The sequence below is a fragment of the Lasiodiplodia theobromae genome (genome assembly GCF_012971845.1).
Source record: "Lasiodiplodia theobromae strain AM2As chromosome Unknown scaffold_15, whole genome shotgun sequence".
NCBI lineage: Eukaryota > Fungi > Ascomycota > Dothideomycetes > Botryosphaeriales > Botryosphaeriaceae > Lasiodiplodia > Lasiodiplodia theobromae.
In genome coordinates, this window is record NW_023336355.1 from 61040 (window position 1) to 77476 (window position 16437).

Sequence of the window (16437 nt, forward strand, 5' to 3'; positions counted from 1 at the left end):
GAACGTCGTCACTGATGGAGAGGAAGGAACGCCCACCGGCCCGGGGTTTCTCCGCACGCAATCTAGATCTGGAAGCTATTGCAAACAGTGACGAAACTGCCAACTGACGCAATAATGGCGTCTATGAGGCTGATCAAGCACGCTGACAGAGCAACACTGCCTCCCGCTCGCTTCCCACATCAGCCTGATTCCCATTTGATATCTATCTAGCCATGAAATACCCTTAACACCATACGTACATTCGTTGTACAAAATCCCATCAGCACTCCCAGTGAGCACCGACCCAGTCCGTGATGATGCTCGTGAAGCTCCTACCTTCCATGTATGGGTGCGTGTCAGATACATTGTACTCCTGCCCAAGGTACCTCAGAGCGACCAGGATCCACGGCTGCAGGAACTCGTTGAATACAAGGTCAACCTCTTCCGGTCTCTTCTCCTTCGGGTCTGTCGAGTTGAAGCCAAGTTCTGCTTGGATGCAATTCGGGACCTCGAAGAACTTGATCGCCGAGTGCACTGTATCGTCTCCGTCTTCCCCCGCATCGTCAATCGTGGTATAGCCCGGGATGAGGTCGGACGGCTTATCATTTGGCGTGAGGGGTGCTTGCACCCGGCTATGCTCAGCAATCTCGGACCTGAAGGCTCGACTTGAACCAAGGCTCAAGCGGCCGCTCTGCTGCTCAGGCGGCGCAAGCACTGCTGGATCCAAAGGGCCCTCGGAAAACGCCTGAACCACCCGTCCTTCGTCGTTCAGGAGTTGCAGGACCTTCTGCGCTTCAGCGTACGGCACGTCCTTGATGTAGTGGAAGCCGCTGGTGAACGGTGACACGAGAAAAGTGCTATCTCTCGTGAAAGGGCCCTTGAAAATGTCAAACCGCATCGCTCCAGTGTTGGTGATGATGAGCGCCTTCTTGTCATTGGCAATCCGGGAAGTGTTGCTTAGCTGTGTCGGGAGAACGTGCTCTTGCAGCCATGTGAAAATGCTATCGTTCGCGGGGAATGGAGCACGATTGACCCAGAGATTCTGCGGCGCGCAGCCGTGTTTATCGTCGAGTCTCAATTCCTTTCGGGCCTTGGTGATCATCTTCGTGACATCCTTTCCTTCGTGCGTTGAGAACGTGCGCTCGTTCTTGCCACTGTGGTGGTGGAGCGAGAAGAGGTTGTTGTCAATATATCGACGTGCGAAAGTGAGTCCCGCTGTCTGAGTCTCGGATTTCTTGGTGCTTAGCCCGTCAATCGAAAGAAAGCCGATGGTCTCCATGTACCGTCCGCTGGCAATGGCGACAGACTTGGCATCAAACGTTTTGAAGTCCCGCACATGAGCATGGCCACCAAAGAACTGGATCGGCATGTCCCACCGCACGGATCGGACCGTCTTGAAGATATGCTCGTACTCTGGCGTCCGGAGAGCCACGTGACCGATGACAAGAATGAGATCTATGTCCTTGTCACGGATGGCATCCTGAAACCACTTCTCTTTGACCGTGTCTTCGACAGACTTGACGACCGTGTTGTTGGCATTTCCAGCAAAGTTGAAGAGGAAGCCGAAGGACAGGACCCGGATGCCTTGATTCTTGGTAGTAAACTTCTTGAATCTTGGGGCAAGCGGCTGAAGTTCTCCGGTCTCCGGATTATATATGTCCAGATTGGATGCAAGATAGCTACCGTTGAAGTTAGGAACGGTGTAGTAGAATTCATTTTCGGATGAGTTCTGCTTGTACAGTTCGTGGTTGCCGGAGCAGATGACGTCAATATGTTGATGTTTGAAGATGTCAAACGTGTAATTTCCCTTCGGTTCAGATGCGTCATAGAGGCCGTTCCCTTCAACACGGTCTCCTGTGTCAACGAGCAGAAGATCTACTCCGTCCGCATCCGCACGGTCGCGCATATGCTTGGCAAAGGAGATGTAGTCGCCCCAGTCAGCCGAATAAGAAGACCTGCGCCAAGCAGAGTCAGAATCAAGGTCCCACAAGCAGGAGGAGAGAGCTACTCTTGTAGGTGCCCGCCGTGCCAGCCATGCGTATCAGTCGTATGGAGGAAGTTGAGTTGAGCCCATGGCAACTCCCGGAGAGGTGCCGCTTTGGGCGACGGCGCTGAAGGCTGAGCCGCATATGCGCCCACAGCGAAAATGAACGATAACAAGGACCGTGTGATCATGATGCAGGTGTTGATAAGTTTTTCTCTGATGACAGAGAGGACAGAGACGTCTGGAGGTGGCTGATACCTTGATGGTCGGAGCTTCCGGTCACATGGGCACGTGCCATTCCGGCCTTGGGACTAGCGCCGGCGTTACGGCAGAATGTTGATCCCTTTTCGCTTCAACCCGTCCACAGAACTTTCCGTTTATTCGAGACTCCGACAGCGACGACGACAATCGGCTAACCCAGTGCCTGCTCAACAACCGTCAAAATGGTACGTCGCCACGCGTCGATGCGACCGCTACGATGCACGCTCCGAGCGAATTCGCGCAAATTGCGCTCCGAGGCAGCAGACCGCTGATATTTTTTTCGTAACAGGCCATCAAGCACAACAACCAGATCCCTCACAACCGTAAGAAAAATTTCCGATCAGCCGCAACCACCACAATTTTTCTGACAATGGCTTGCAGACTTCCGCAAGGACTGGCAGCGCCGCGTCCGCGTTCACTTCGATCAGGTAATTCCCCTCTCAGACGGCTGAGAGCAGCGGCGCCGATCGAGCGGACTTTCTCTAATACCCCGTCGAATAGGCCGGCAAGAAGAAGAGCAGGCGCGATGCCCGCCAGGCTAAGGCTGCTGCCGTCGCCCCTCGCCCGGTCGACAAGCTGAGGCCCGTCGTCCGCTGCCCCTCCGTCAAGTACAACCGCCGCGTCCGCGCCGGCCGTGGCTTCTCCCTCGCTGAGCTGAAGGTATGAGTTGAAATTGTTAGAGGAGATTGGGCAACAATCTAACCGGTTTCAAGGCCGCTGGTATCCCCCGCAAGCTTGCGCCCACCATCGGTATCTCGGTCGACCCCCGCCGCCAGAACCTCTCCGAGGAGTCCCTGAAGGCCAACGTCGAGCGCCTCCAGGAGTACAGGAAGCGCCTCATTGTCTTCCCCCGCCGCACTGGCACCAAGTCGGCCAAGAAGGGTGACGCCTCCGCTGAGGAGATCAAGGCCGTCAAGGCCGGCGAGAACGTCAAGAACGTTGCCGCTACCTTCCCCGTCGTCCAGGACGTCGGCTTCTCCGAGGGCGCCATCTCCGCCCACCCCGCCACCGAGAACGCTTTCCGCACTCTCCGTGTCGCTCGCTCTGACGCTCGCCTTGTTGGTGTCCGTGAGAAGCGTGCCAAGGCCGCCGCTGAGGCTGCCGCTGAGAAGGCCAAATAGATGGGATGAAAAAAGTGCTGGGTTGGCGTTCGTTGCTTGCACCTATAACAGGAACGGGACAAGCATCATGCCTAATTTATGGTACCAAAATCAAGGGGATTGCTTGGCTTTTAAGATACCCAACATGAGGACTGCCTCTGTTTACGAGTGAAATGTGCCTGCTCTGTGAATCACTGGAAGTTTTGGCGTGTCTACAGTCTGTCTTGCAGTGAATTGCAAATTTGACAAATTTGACACGTTCGTCACGCACCGCTTCTCGGATTTTCCGTTCAAGCCTCTGCCCATTTCGAAAGTCGACTCGCATGCTAATGCCCTAAAGCCTTAGGAATGTATAGAATTTCGTTTTACAGCAAGCAAATGGTCGCCCAGATGAGACCGATACTTTACCCCGTGCATGTATTGCTCCTCGTCCAGGACTTCTTTTCTCATATAAAACAGCTCAAAGTCGGTTCCACGAGACTTTCCCCTTCCCATGCCATGATATCCTACCGCACAAGCCCACCGCCAAATCAGTATCCCAAAAGCCGTTCCGTTCATCAAAGAAACCAAGCCAACCATGAGCATCGCAACATCCGTCCACTAGTCGGGACTGATTACCAGGTAAACCTCTCCTGCACCTGCCACATCATCTCGCCATCTTGCAGCGTGCTGCCAACAGCCACGTTGTCCAGCATGGCCTTACCATCCTCGAACGTCCAAGCGCACGGCAGGAACCTGCTCCCCAGCTTCGCCACGCGCTGCCACTCACCCATGGTACCCTGGGCGCCGACGAAATGCTCCCAGCGCTCGAGGTCGATCTGGCCGTTGATCATCAGCAGCGCTTGGCAGAACTGCGCGACGCGAACGACGATGCCGCGGGCCTGCCGCTCGGGCATATCGAGCGAGAGCACAACGCCGTGGCGGCCAGTCTCGGTGCCGACCAACTATGATCGGAACGCGTACCAATTAGCGGAGACTGCCCCAATCGCAAGAGTGAAGCATGGAAAGAAACAAAAGGACAACAAGCTCACCCTCGGCTCCACCGTGACCCATAGCTCCTGGTAGCCGATCGAGACGCCGCTTCCCCTCTCCCTCTCCATCCGGCCGATCTCCAAGCACGCCTCGGGCCTGCCCGCGACGGGGTACATTTCGCCCTCGTCCTGTGCCGGCTTCTGGTCCGGTGCGACGCACCTGCTGTCGATGACGTGCCTCCACCGCTTCCTCGGCACCGTCATGGCGCCGCTGCCCCACGGTCCTGTCGCGTTGGGATCGTACAGGCGGCCGTATTCGACCGGCACCAGCGGCGGCACCTGCGTGTGCGCGGCCGCGAGCTGCATCTGCGGCATGACCATCGGCGGCAACGTCTCGGACACGCCCGAGAAGGCCCAGTCGAGGCGGTTGAGCGGCCCGCCTGTGTTGGGCAGTGGCAGTTCCGACGGCGGCGTCTGGGGGGTTGGCAGCAGCAGCCGCACGTCGAGGAACGTGTTGCTGGGTGCGGTTAGGACGAGGGTCGTCGTGGGCTCCATGGGGCCTTCGCCTTCCTGTATGTGGCGGGTGAGTCTGCGGTTCGGATGGCAAGCAACAACAAGTGGGAGATTGAATGACGCAATTGGTGGATAGAGCAAGAAAAGACGGCGGTGGACGACGTGGAAGTTACCTACCCAGCAAATCCACTCCCTCACAGAGATGTCTCCAGCCGGCCCCGCGGAGTTGGCAGTAGGCTGTACCATCTTGGAGCTGGATTTAGAAAGGTATCAAGGATCTTGCGACAGTCTACCGGGGGTCTTTATCCAAGCTCTTTTCCGGTCACTACAAGTGACTGTGGCGCCTTCAAGATCTTCGAAGCGACCGAGTTGAAATGTTTCTGCCAGTGGAAAGGTAGCTAAGAAAGTAAGCAGCAACGCGGGAGAAGTAGAAGAAAGACGCGCGAAGCAGAAAGGGAAGCCCGGGATTAGGGATGGAGGTGTGCGACTTGCCCAGCACGTCTAAGGATAGTTCTACGTGTTGGTGCCGTGGCTGTGGTGGATGTAGAGTTGAGAAATGGAAGGAGATGCGATGGCGGCCATAAGTATGCGTCCTTCGGCAGGACGCGTCCCGCTGCCGAGCACGCGGCGCTAGTAAGAGGCCGTTTGGTACAACATCAACCGGTAGTTCGAGATGTCTTTTTAATTAATTTACTTATGCCAGAAACGGGTCATACATGCCTCCTCTATCCGCTTAAAGACGCCTTGCTTTTCCTTTCAACCTGCAATTGCATCGGCTCCGTCGAATATATCCGCGCTAGTCCATCCATGCATGCATTCTAGCACCCTACATTGTAACGCTGACAGCGACGCACTAAACAAGTCCTAAGCTTGTCACTCTCCTTCGCTGCCTAGCCAGTTCTCACGCAGCCGTGGTCTTCGCCGCTAAGCCACCCGTTCCCCTGCTGCTGAAGATTGCCATGATACCAAAGCCCACATAAAACAGTCCCAGAGGATAGGCTACAAGGCCGCGCATACCGCTCATGCGACCAACTGCGCAAAACATGGCGCTGCTGCTGTACGTGCACCACATAATGGCCGCTGTCGTCAATATATATCCAAATGGACCGTCCATGGGCACGACGATGCCGATCAACGACGTCAGGACCAGCGGCAGAAGGCAGTATCCCAGTACCGACGCAGAGCGGGGAAACGTGAGGGTTGAAGAAAAGTGCGACGAGGTGGTGGGGTGCGCCGGGTGGCCGGACGCGCTGGCGGTGGCAGGGTCGACCGGTGGAGACATTAGGGACAGGATCATGTGGAGCGAGGTACTACCTAGCAGCGCCAGGCCGTAGATGTAGCCGAAGTGTACCTTGCCGGACTGTTTACAGCGTCAGCGATTGCACCGCATGCTGAGCGGAGAGCAAGAACTTACGAAGAGCAAAAAGGTACCGAATAGCAGGAAGAACAAGATCGGACCCGCCAGGTCCGAGTCGTCCATGATGTGCTGGTCTATCCTCGCAAGCGGGTTCAGCACCGTGAGAGTCTGCCATTGCCCGCGCCGTCAGTAAACCTGCACCTTGATACATTGCCCGAACGGCACCCTGTCTTCCGTCACCCACGTACCTTCATCTTGATGTGCCCAAAGTTCACGCCCAGCTCTTCCAACAGCGGCGGCTCGCCCTCGTAGCCCTCGGTTCCAAATGCTGCAAGCCAACCCGTCCGCAGTCCACCTTGCTCGCCCATCCTGCCGCTCACGCCGGGCACCGCGCCGCCGAATCCGCTCGGTCCTGCCATGTTGCCCATGCCGCCGAAGCCTGCACCAGAGTATGCGTTGGACACAGCGCCGCCATTGTACGCCTGGAAGGGCGTCGTGTGTCCCGACACGGGCTGTGCCGAGTAGGACGATTGGTAGAAGTTCAGGTTCTGCGCCGCGGCGCCGGGCTGGCCTCCATATGCGCCCGAGCCCCCTGCGTTGGGCGCGCCGTAGTAATTAGACATATTCTCCGTGCGTGGGTGGGTGAGGTGGGCGAGTGAGTGGAGATCCGCCCCGGAACTGCGTATACGTGTCGGGGTAGAAGATGGGGCGATTGCGGGCGGGAGGTCGAGATTTTGGGAATGCGATAGGCGGAAGTGCAAAGGTAGCGATCGGAGATATACGCCGGCAAGGAGAGGGAGTCTGTAGCGGGTGCGCAGCTAAGTTGTGGTGGAGGCGTGCGGGAATGAGTGCGGCCTAGCTTAGCTTCCGCGGTGAAGTGGTCTCAAAAGAGGTCACGTGCGTCTCGAGCTTATGTACTACCAAACCCCTCCGCAATTCCGGAAACAGCGCAATTTTGTCATACGCTAGGGTTATCTGGGAAGTGTTAAATATAGAATCCGGGCGTGCCGTAGTATTCAGTTTGGACCTCAGGTGAGAGGAGGGCCAGACGAAGTTCAATCGGGGTACACAAGCTTGGCTCTACCTTCATCCTATCAAATAGTGATTCATTTGTGTCACTTTCTTGAAAATGATACTCTTTTCTATAATCGATCTCTTCTCGCATTTACGATTCAAACAGTTGTAAAATGCTCGCACGTTCGCATGTCATGCTCATGCCTTCCTGTTCATCCCTAGAAAACCCAGTATCTTCCAGGGGCCGCCAGCCTATGCCAATTGCTTCCGCCAGAAATGCAAACAAACCAAACCATTGCATGCTATGCTTCTCTACTGCGTCGCGATTCCGCTCTTGCGCGCTATGCCTACCGCAAATTCCAATCATGTCAAAGTGACACTTCATGCATCTACGCGAACCAAACGGACTGAATGCAATGTATCAAAAAGAAAAAAAAAATGGTGCCGCAAAACTAAACGCTTAACTGATTATCGAGAATCAAGGCCGCAATGCTAACAATAATCAAAGAACACTCAACATGCTGCTCAATCACGGCGTCTACGCAAAATGCTCAGTCATTGAAGAGAAGGGTATCATGGGGAGTTCCGGGACACGTCGTCGTGCGTCGTCCGGAACATCGTTACTAAGGAGGCCGTGCATTCTTAGTCTTTTCTCGTTTCGTCATCACCATGTGCCGGGGCCGAAGTGCTCTCCCGGTTCGACAGTCCTATATGAGCACGCTTGCCAATCGCAACCCTAAGTCAAATACGTTAGTTCGCCGTCTGACAGCCCAGGATTGAGACGAAACGCACCTGCTTGAAGATTTCGGTTCCCCACCAGCTGAATCCCTTGTTGAAGCCGGGGTAAATCACTCCGAAGAAAACGATGACAACGCCAACTGCGACGCCGGAGTCAAGCGCTGCGGAAAGCGTCATGGTGTATTTCTTCCACCACGCGCTATGGCGAGTTCGGATGAAGTCGTTGAAAAGCCAGCAGACCACAGCCCACACCGAGAAGTTGAGGCCGGTTGCTGGCGGAATCCAGCTAAGACTGCCAAAAAGCACCGGAAGATTGACCTTTCGCCAAACGCTGTGCTTTTGCTTTCGGCCAAGGAGCCACACCCCGACAGGGGAAACGGCGCCGAGCAAGAAAGCCCAAACAAGCGGTCTGTACAGTGCTCCAGGCCCGAAAAACCGCGCCGGACCAACTACACCCCACAAAATGCTTCCGTTGAAATGAACCCGGGCGATTGGGCAATTGAAGCCGTTGATGGCCTCCGGCGTGCAGATACCAGGGATAAATGCCAGCATCCAGTTCAAGACGCCAATCTGAGTAAGGCTGGAAACAATCGTGGCCGCGAGCTGGAGCGTGAAAAGCAGTCTCGGTGGGATTTTCATGTAGTGGCCAAGTTTAAGGTCCGACGAGAATTTCAAGCCTTGAGTGGATGTGATATATCCATATGTCACAAACACCATGTTCGCAACCGGTCGTCCAGGAAACACTACACCGCAGATGAGCTGACAAATGAGGTAAAGGCTACTTTGCTGGTTGGTGATCGCCATCACGATGCCGATAGGAATGAAGAGGAGGGTGCAAATTCCCAGAGCGAGCAAAAGACCGTACCAAGGCAGGTGAATGGGGTAACTGGAATCAAGTCAGGAGCTGTGCGTAGCATAGCTGCTAGGGAAACTTACTATTCCACCACAAACATGCCAATTGCAGTCATGGCGACTCCTGTGAAGAGATACCACGACATTGGCGCGTCTTTGTATCTCCTCATCAGCCGGTTGTGGACATCCTCCACGCCCATCATGTTGTCCAGATCGGGCATCGAAGCTGTCATGCTACGGGTTGACTTCTTGTGGCGCAGAGAACGGTCTTCCTGGGGAATTTGCTGATACCCGGGTTGTTCGCTCTGTCCCTTGATCTCTTTCCAGGATGCTTTCCATTGCCGCAGAATGTCCTTTCCGTGCCAGCATGCCGTATGCGAAAGCAGCGCAGTAAGAGCTGCAAATTGAAGGGCATAGCTCAGCACATACGTGATTGGCAAGAATACACGGCTGTAGCTCTCGTAGGCCTTTTCATCGAATAGGAAGTTGTCGGTGAGAATTTTGCTGACATCGTACGGTTTACCAGTGTTGTCGAAGACGGCGGCTGATAGAATTGGCATGTACGAGGAATACATGACGTTCAGGTAGTCTGGGATGAAATCAGCAAGTATTACAACACATCGCACAGCATGGACATACACATTATGGGGGCCATGATCCACATGACAACCACTAGCCCTCCAACAATGTTGAGAGCAGCCCAAAAAGGCACGACCAGTGGAGAGCCAATATACGCAATCTGCGACCAATCAAATGTCATGGGAAATAGTCCGAGACCAGAGGCAACACCAAACTAAAGACTGTCAGCGTCAAGTCAAACCATGAAAGGGCGGAATTGGCTGACCAGATTTGCAACAACGACGTTCTTGGGCGCAAACCATGTGATGACGCTGAAATAACTCAGAGCCGGGAAGAGCAGACCAGGAAGGAAATAGAATGCTGCCGATCCCAGGAAGACATAGAGGAAAAACCTCATACGTGAAATATGCCACCCGTTGGCTGGTGCATTGTCTTGCTTATGCAACGTGGAAAACATTGATGTCGAAATCAAGGTGCCGGGCCAGATCATTCCACTAGGTCTGACAAGGAAGCGTCGGGTGAGACCTGCAAGAGCATATCCCAGAACCTGAGTTGAGATGGTGAGGAGGATTTGATAGGTGATGGTGAGTTTCTGGTGGTAGAACATGGATTGCTCGACGATGACCTGGACAGTGCATTAGCGAGCGTGTGCGTCGAACGTGCGCAAGACGTGCATACATCGGTAGCAAAAGCAAATCCGAACGAGACGTTACTGCTGATATACACACAGCAGTGCTCTTTTTCATTCCACCTCCCCTGCGCAAGCCATAACCGAATGCTGCGTGCCCAGCTCCGTCCACGTTTGCCATGCAAAGCGCTGCGATCGCCATCTCTGCTTGCGCCGTTTGATGAGCCATAGTCCTGCGAGTCTGCGGCCCTGTGGTGGATTGACCCGTTGGTGAAGACTTCGGCAGGGTCGTCAGGGCGTTTCAAAAGCTGATCCCATAAAAGACCAAGGGGGTGGACCAGCAGAAGCGCAATGACAGGTGTAATGCTAACGCTAGGGTATCTGAGGGAAAAGAACAAATTGGTTGAGGAGCCGAGGATGGAGAAAAGCATGGATAGCGTCCACATTCGAGGGGTATTGATCGAGAGGGAGGTGTCGTCTGAGGGCCGCACTGCAGCGCGCACCTGAGGGTAGGGCGAGTCGTCCGAGGGGCTTTCCTCAGCCGGCTTGCTCTGAACCTCTTCCTCGGCCTCCGAATTGCCCTCGGAACCGTCAATATCGATGGCCTCAGAGTTATCGGAGCGGCCTGACTCCGAGTGCGTGTCCTCGTCGGACTCCATTTCTCCGTCCAGATTGCCCACCCAAGCCTCGACGGCGGAAGTGTGCTCGTCCGGTAGGTTGAAATTTGGCAAACTCTTCCTGCGGCTCCGCCTGCTGCCCTTGGGGTTCAGCAGCCGGCCGGTTGAAGCAAAACGGCTGCGCGTCGACTTGCTCGACTCGGGCTCCTCGGATATCGTGTCAGCCTCGCGCAGGTTGCTGGCGGCCTTGCGCTTGCCGGTGCGGATGGCGTGGTCGAGGTCGTGCACGCCCTCGTCGGCAGAGCTTTCGTTGCTCGTGCTCAGCATCTGGACGGGCAAAGCGCCGTAGGAGCCGGTGCCCTGGGCGGGCGACGAGCGCAGCAGCAGCGGGACCTTTGACATGGTGGTGCGCGGGCGGGGGACAGTGCTGGGGCCCGGCGCGTGGGAGTCGCCGAGGGCGGAGGAAAATGTGGAAGAATGTGGCAGGCAGGCGTGAGGGTGTGGTGGTACAGCGCGGGGAGGGAAAGGTGGATAGGCAGCATCGGGGAGGTGGCTGATGCAGAGGGTTGCTTTTTTTGTGCTTCGGGATTGCGGCTTGGGCGTGCCATCTAGCTTGGGCGCGGCGGATGAGGCGTGGTCGTCAGGACGTGGACAACACGCTCCTGACGTGGAAGGACTGGCCGGCGCCTGTTCCGCGAGCTCGGAGGCCTGCATGCGACGGCGCGTCACTAACACAGCTGCGAGCCAGGCTTCTGGGACGCTTGGGGCTTGGGCAGGCTCTTCCATCAGATAACGAGGCTAGATCCGCCGTACGATAAAGCGGCGAAATGCGGAACGTGACTCAACGTGGGGCCTTGCCTCGCCTTTGCAGCGGCAGGCGCGGCGGTGAGCGCGGTCCTAGCAGCGATCGCAGGATTTTTTCTCTGCTCGTCACGCATCTCTCCCGCATGTGCGCATGACATGCTGCCCACCCGCTGTCGTCACCGACGGAGCGACCGCCCAAATGCGCAGGCCCGTCCCTTGCAGCCGCCCGCCGACAAATAGCACCGAGCCTGCCAGCCTGGCACGCGCGCCGTCCGCCTGTTGCACGCCTCTCTGACACTCAAGGGTCCTCGCTGCAAGCACACTGTCTAGCATTTGTATCGTATTGTATTGTACATACTTTTACTGTACAGGGTATCGAGCCGCCGCCGCCGCTCACTCGTCTGACGAATTCAGCTTGCGCGCCAAATGCGCGTGCATCAATGCAACCTCGTCCAAACTGGCAATGGCGCCCTCCAGATCCTCCTTGTTGTAGAGGAACAGCCCCTGGAGCTCAGCCGGGCTCAGCGCACCCACTAGGCCGAGCTTACGCGCCTTTTCCAAAAACCTCTGCCGGCCCGCGCCGTCGGGATCCGCCTCGCCGTAGAAACGCTCCAGCAGCTGCTTGATCTGCCAACCCGTTGCCTCTCCTATACGCACTGTGACATCCACTCGGCCCGGCCGGATCAGCGCCTCGTCCAACCGCTCCACATGGTTCGTCGTCAGGAAAAGTATACGCTCTTCGGCGCTAGCGACGCCGTCAAGCGCGTTGAGGAGCCCGGAGAAGGTGACTGATGCTCCAGAGTACCCGTCCTCATTGGCTTGTTTGCGATTCACCCAGGCCGCGTCCGCATCCTCCAAGAGCACCAAGGTCCGCGGGGGCACCTTGGTCAGCATGAACTGCAGCCTGTCGTCAGTCATGCCCCGCTGGCTCAGGTTAAGCATAGCGATGTTGAAATTTAAGTGGCCCGCAAGCGCCTCAATAACCGAGCTTTTACCCGTCCCCGGCGGGCCGTAGAGCAGGTAGCCCCTCCGATACGGAATTCCCCGGTCAAAGTACCACTCTCGCTTCTGGATGAATTCCTGCAGGTCCTGGACCAGCCGCTCCTTGACCCCTTCTTCGAGCACCACCGACTCGAGCGGCCTCTTCCGCTTCGGCTGCCCGAAAGGCTTCCAGTCAAATGCGTCCGGGACAAGGACGATTGTCTTGCCCTCTTGGTTCTGCTGTGCCATCTTATGGGCCTCGGCAAAGAGCTGCTCAAAGACGTGCTTGTGAGCTTGCAGTGTCGTGAGCGTGACCGTCTCGAAGGGTTCGCCATTGGTGTCCAAATGATTTCCCTGGCGCTCTCGGTTGACCAACATCCAAGCGTTTTTGTAGCGCATGATGTGTTTTCCATGTCCGGGCTGAAGATAGAAGTCGGTTACTTGTACGCCGTCGGCACGCTTGTACGTGCTTGTATTGAGCTGGAGATGGTGCATTCGGGGAGTGATTCGGCGTGCGAGCGCATCGAACAAGCCACGGCTTGCGGCATCTCTGGATTATTTATTAGAAGACTCAATCAGCTGCGGTGGCCAGGATTGCGACGCACCGAGAAGCCTCAGCAGCAGCCCCTGATCCTAACGCATGGCCCCGGTGGTACATCCATTGCAGCAACCACGGATAGGCATCGTCATTCTTTGTAATTTCCAGCTCGACGAGCAAGCGACGGCGGAGGAGCACGGCACCACGCTTGATACCCTGTTGAGCTAAGCGGCCAAAAGTTGCAAGGCCTGCAAGGCCAAAGCCCTGAGAATATGCTGTCAGCAACGCGCCCTGGCGTATGCATGTTGGATCGGACTGACAGCAGTGAAGTAGGGATTGCCCGTGAGCTGGGCAATGAGCGAGCCGCCGCCATCGCTGGTGCTCGCGGAGAGAGACTCGGCTAGCTGCTGCTGAGGTTGCGGCGGAGATCCGGGCCCATGATTGCGATCCATCAACAGGCAGGTTTCGCGGTGTTGCGCTTGTCGAGCTCCGAAAATTTGGGAAGCCGCGACCGGCGCGCGTCATGGCGCATGGCTGCTGCCAAGCTCAGATCCCGGCGATCAGCCATTCCCCTTGCGGTCTGGTCTGCGGCCATAGCTCGCTTCCTCTTCCAGATACAGGACCCTTGGTCGCAGCAGTTGCTCCAGCTTCCACACTCCACATTCTGCATTTTCTGCCCGCTCGCCTACGTTTCGCCTCATGGAGCAGCAGGCCGCCGCTTGCGGCGATACTCTCGAAATCGACGCAGAATATCTCCGTTTCCTGGTCACGCAGTAAGCCTTACTCCGCAGCTACTTGAAGATCTGATGCTAACGCGAACGAAGCGCGCATGCTGTACGTCTTGCAGGGCTTCAATGTTGCCATCTGCAGCATCTTCGAGCTAACCAATGGGAAGACACGTCCCTTAGATCCATTTGATTCTTCTATGGTGCGGATTCGCGGCATCGAGTATGATTTCCTGGTGAGTATCTACTGCCATCATGTGCAAACGCACCTACCGCTAACCTTCAGTCATAACAGAAGCGCAGTCTTACTGACTATCGTACGAACCTACCATTTCCTCCGATCAAGAAGTTTTTAACATGACACAGTCACCCTCCGGAAGAACATGCTTGATTATGGCATCAAGCCTACCATTCTTGAAGCGTTCTTGAATCCGGACGGCTTCGACGCTCATTCTAACACTACACAGCGCCCCAGTGGCTTTGGTGCTGGAATATCAATGCCCGAGTCAATGGAACATCCCGTACCTAGCTCCTTCGACCATGTCACGCACATTCTCACAGGAAACCCCGTCATGAATGAGACTGCGCTTCGCCCCAATGAACGCTGGTACGATAGCGTTACTGCCTCGGAGGCTGAAGCCGGCTTTAATGCTACCCCGGAAGTCTTCACTACTCACAATCCAGAAGCCCCCGTCTTTCGGATGCCCGAGCAATCCGAATCTGAGTATGACCTTCCCGTGACTGGAGGTAGCAATGACTATGGCCGCGAGTACAACGTTGAGCACGACACATCCTCTAGACCAGGACACATCTCACTCAATGATAAACGTACCATTGAAATCACGGGCTTTTCGCCAGCTACTTCTCTCAAGGAGGTTGTTGCACACGTCAAGGGTGGCATGATTGTCGAGGCCTACCGTTGTAATGATCGAGTTGTACGCCTCTCCTTTCTACATGGCGTAGACGCCGAAGCTTTCTACACCTATGCAAAGCGCAATGACATGTATATCAACAACAAGCGGGTAAGTCATAATTGCCCATCAAACAATATATGACAATTGACTACAGCAGTGTACAGGTTGCAGTCAATTGGTCTGGTCGGCAGTGGACAATCTCTCCCTTCATAGAGAGCAAGATCATGCACGGAGCTACACGCGTCTTGCGACTACACGAAGCGTGTCGCTATCTCACTGAGCAAAACATTCGACTTGACATGGATCACATTGACAACCTTATTATCCTCGACATCAAGGCGCAAGGGAATGATCTTGTTGTATACACTAACTCCGTGCAACTTTGTGGATTCGCTCGTAGCTGTATGGCCCCCATACCCTGCTCATTCCAAGGGATCACAGAGGCAATTTCTGACTGCATTAGGCATGATGTCGCGCAAGCCGTACAAGTCACTGAAGATTGGATTCGAGAGAGATGACTGCGACGAGCCTCTTCCCCAGCGCGTTCGTCCTAACTACGCCAACCCCGCTCGCCCGTCTTCTCAGCACACGTTTCAGCCAAGGGCTTCCGGCAACTTCTACGATGTCCTCGACTTGGAGCCCACGGAAGATGAGGAAGATGACAACAGTCTATGGCAGACTGGCAGGCACGATAGAGCTTCCAGTGACTTCTCCTCGGTGATCTACGAGGCGCGCCAGGATGATTCAGACCCTATACACATCGATTAAGCCTGCTTTTGTCAGCTATGAAGAGGCAGAATCTCTTGTTGGCGCGAATTCTACTCATAGACAAAATCGCCACAACACCGTTTGCGCTGGATAAATGCCATCCCCCAGCAACCAGACTGAGTTAAAATCACTTCCAGCAGCACCTCCGGTACCGGTCTAATTTCGAGCCTGGACATTGATCCCACTGGGCTGACTGCCACGGCCATACAGCACCAAATCAAAGGTCCTATCAAGTATCATTCTCAACTCAGTACGAGAGTTCTGAGACTGGTGCCATTAACCTCTCAGTTCATTCCTTACTAACATGCTTTCTTCCTTTCATGATTCAGTATTCTTTGACCTCCTCTTCGCTTAATGACTTCTCTATCTGCACATTAATTTCCTCACTCAATCGGTCAGAACACAAAAGATATCCCACATGAGCCTGGTCCCTGAGTTTACGGTATCGCGGTGTACTAGACATAGGAGGTTGGACTTCATTGATACCTGGGATGTGGCGTAGTCTAGGATAATGAAATTCAGGAAATGAGCAGAATCAATCTGCAAAATAGATTCATTACATCCCTACATTCGGTCTTGCAAAAGAAAGCATTATCGACGTCGTACTCGCGCCTCAACTTTCTAGCAAAGCGACGGCAATTGGCCAAGTCTAATAGATCTTAGCTTTTAGCACGCTGTCGAATAACTATGGCAATTTTTACCTCTTCATTGAATCACACATGGTGTCAACTAGACCCGTGCGGCTCGATGAATTCAGGATGCAAACGAGACTAGTAGCAACTCGCGTAGAGCTCAACTGAACCTTTGACCTGATCAGCGTATAGAGTCACCGAGACTTGACGGCCAGTAGCAAGCGAGCTTAAGCCATGAAATGCCAAAATGACATTCTTAACCGTCATTCATATATCCCAAAGGGTACTGACTATTCGCAATGTTACCCCCTACCGACCGTCCCACGAATCATGCAACAGCAGCATGCGTAAAGGGGAGAAAAGAAAAAACTCCCAAGCCGGTCTTTTTTGTTCTGCCTCTTTTCAAACAGTCCCGCATTCAGTTCCAGCAACCACGACAACGGCCTTGACACGTGCTTTTCTCTTTTGGATCCCCGGGAACC

At 55.0% G+C, this 16437-nt stretch overlaps 7 protein-coding genes across 7 annotated transcripts; 2 read left to right on the forward strand and 5 right to left on the reverse strand.

Moving 5' to 3' along the window:
* Positions 1-259: 259 nt before the first annotated feature.
* Positions 260-1885, reverse strand: LTHEOB_5370 (Ser thr protein phosphatase family; the record flags this gene model as incomplete). Its single annotated transcript, XM_035514508.1, has 1 exon — positions 260-1885. The coding sequence occupies one exon, from the start codon at positions 1883-1885 to the stop codon at positions 260-262; it is 1626 nt and encodes a 541-aa protein (XP_035373660.1).
* Positions 1886-2406: 521 nt separating this feature from the next.
* Positions 2407-3345, forward strand: LTHEOB_5371 (Ribosomal protein L13e; the record flags this gene model as incomplete). Its single annotated transcript, XM_035514509.1, has 5 exons — positions 2407-2409; positions 2514-2547; positions 2606-2652; positions 2726-2884; positions 2938-3345. 5 exons carry the CDS (start codon positions 2407-2409, stop codon positions 3343-3345), a joined length of 651 nt encoding a protein of 216 aa, XP_035373661.1.
* Positions 3346-3938: 593 nt separating this feature from the next.
* On the reverse strand, positions 3939-5054 carry LTHEOB_5372 (uncharacterized protein; the record flags this gene model as incomplete). Its single annotated transcript, XM_035514510.1, has 3 exons — positions 3939-4268; positions 4356-4865; positions 4986-5054. 3 exons carry the CDS (start codon positions 5052-5054, stop codon positions 3939-3941), a joined length of 909 nt encoding a protein of 302 aa, XP_035373662.1.
* Positions 5055-5709: 655 nt separating this feature from the next.
* LTHEOB_5373 (Golgi membrane protein) lies at positions 5710-6788 on the reverse strand (the record flags this gene model as incomplete). The annotated part of the gene is made up of 3 exons (XM_035514511.1): positions 5710-6168; positions 6223-6333; positions 6414-6788. 3 exons carry the CDS (start codon positions 6786-6788, stop codon positions 5710-5712), a joined length of 945 nt encoding a protein of 314 aa, XP_035373663.1.
* Positions 6789-7929: 1141 nt separating this feature from the next.
* LTHEOB_5374 (Tetrapeptide transporter OPT1/isp4) lies at positions 7930-10995 on the reverse strand (the record flags this gene model as incomplete). Its single annotated transcript, XM_035514512.1, has 5 exons — positions 7930-8803; positions 8854-9358; positions 9409-9562; positions 9614-9973; positions 10027-10995. 5 exons carry the CDS (start codon positions 10993-10995, stop codon positions 7930-7932), a joined length of 2862 nt encoding a protein of 953 aa, XP_035373664.1.
* Positions 10996-11790: 795 nt separating this feature from the next.
* On the reverse strand, positions 11791-13368 carry LTHEOB_5375 (Mitochondrial chaperone; the record flags this gene model as incomplete). The annotated part of the gene is made up of 3 exons (XM_035514513.1): positions 11791-12928; positions 12984-13180; positions 13237-13368. The coding sequence occupies 3 exons, from the start codon at positions 13366-13368 to the stop codon at positions 11791-11793; spliced, it is 1467 nt and encodes a 488-aa protein (XP_035373665.1).
* Positions 13369-13615: 247 nt separating this feature from the next.
* LTHEOB_5376 (uncharacterized protein) lies at positions 13616-15323 on the forward strand (the record flags this gene model as incomplete). Its single annotated transcript, XM_035514514.1, has 7 exons — positions 13616-13689; positions 13741-13750; positions 13812-13877; positions 13937-13958; positions 14008-14663; positions 14720-14957; positions 15019-15323. The coding sequence occupies 7 exons, from the start codon at positions 13616-13618 to the stop codon at positions 15321-15323; spliced, it is 1371 nt and encodes a 456-aa protein (XP_035373666.1).
* Positions 15324-16437: the final 1114 nt, after the last annotated feature.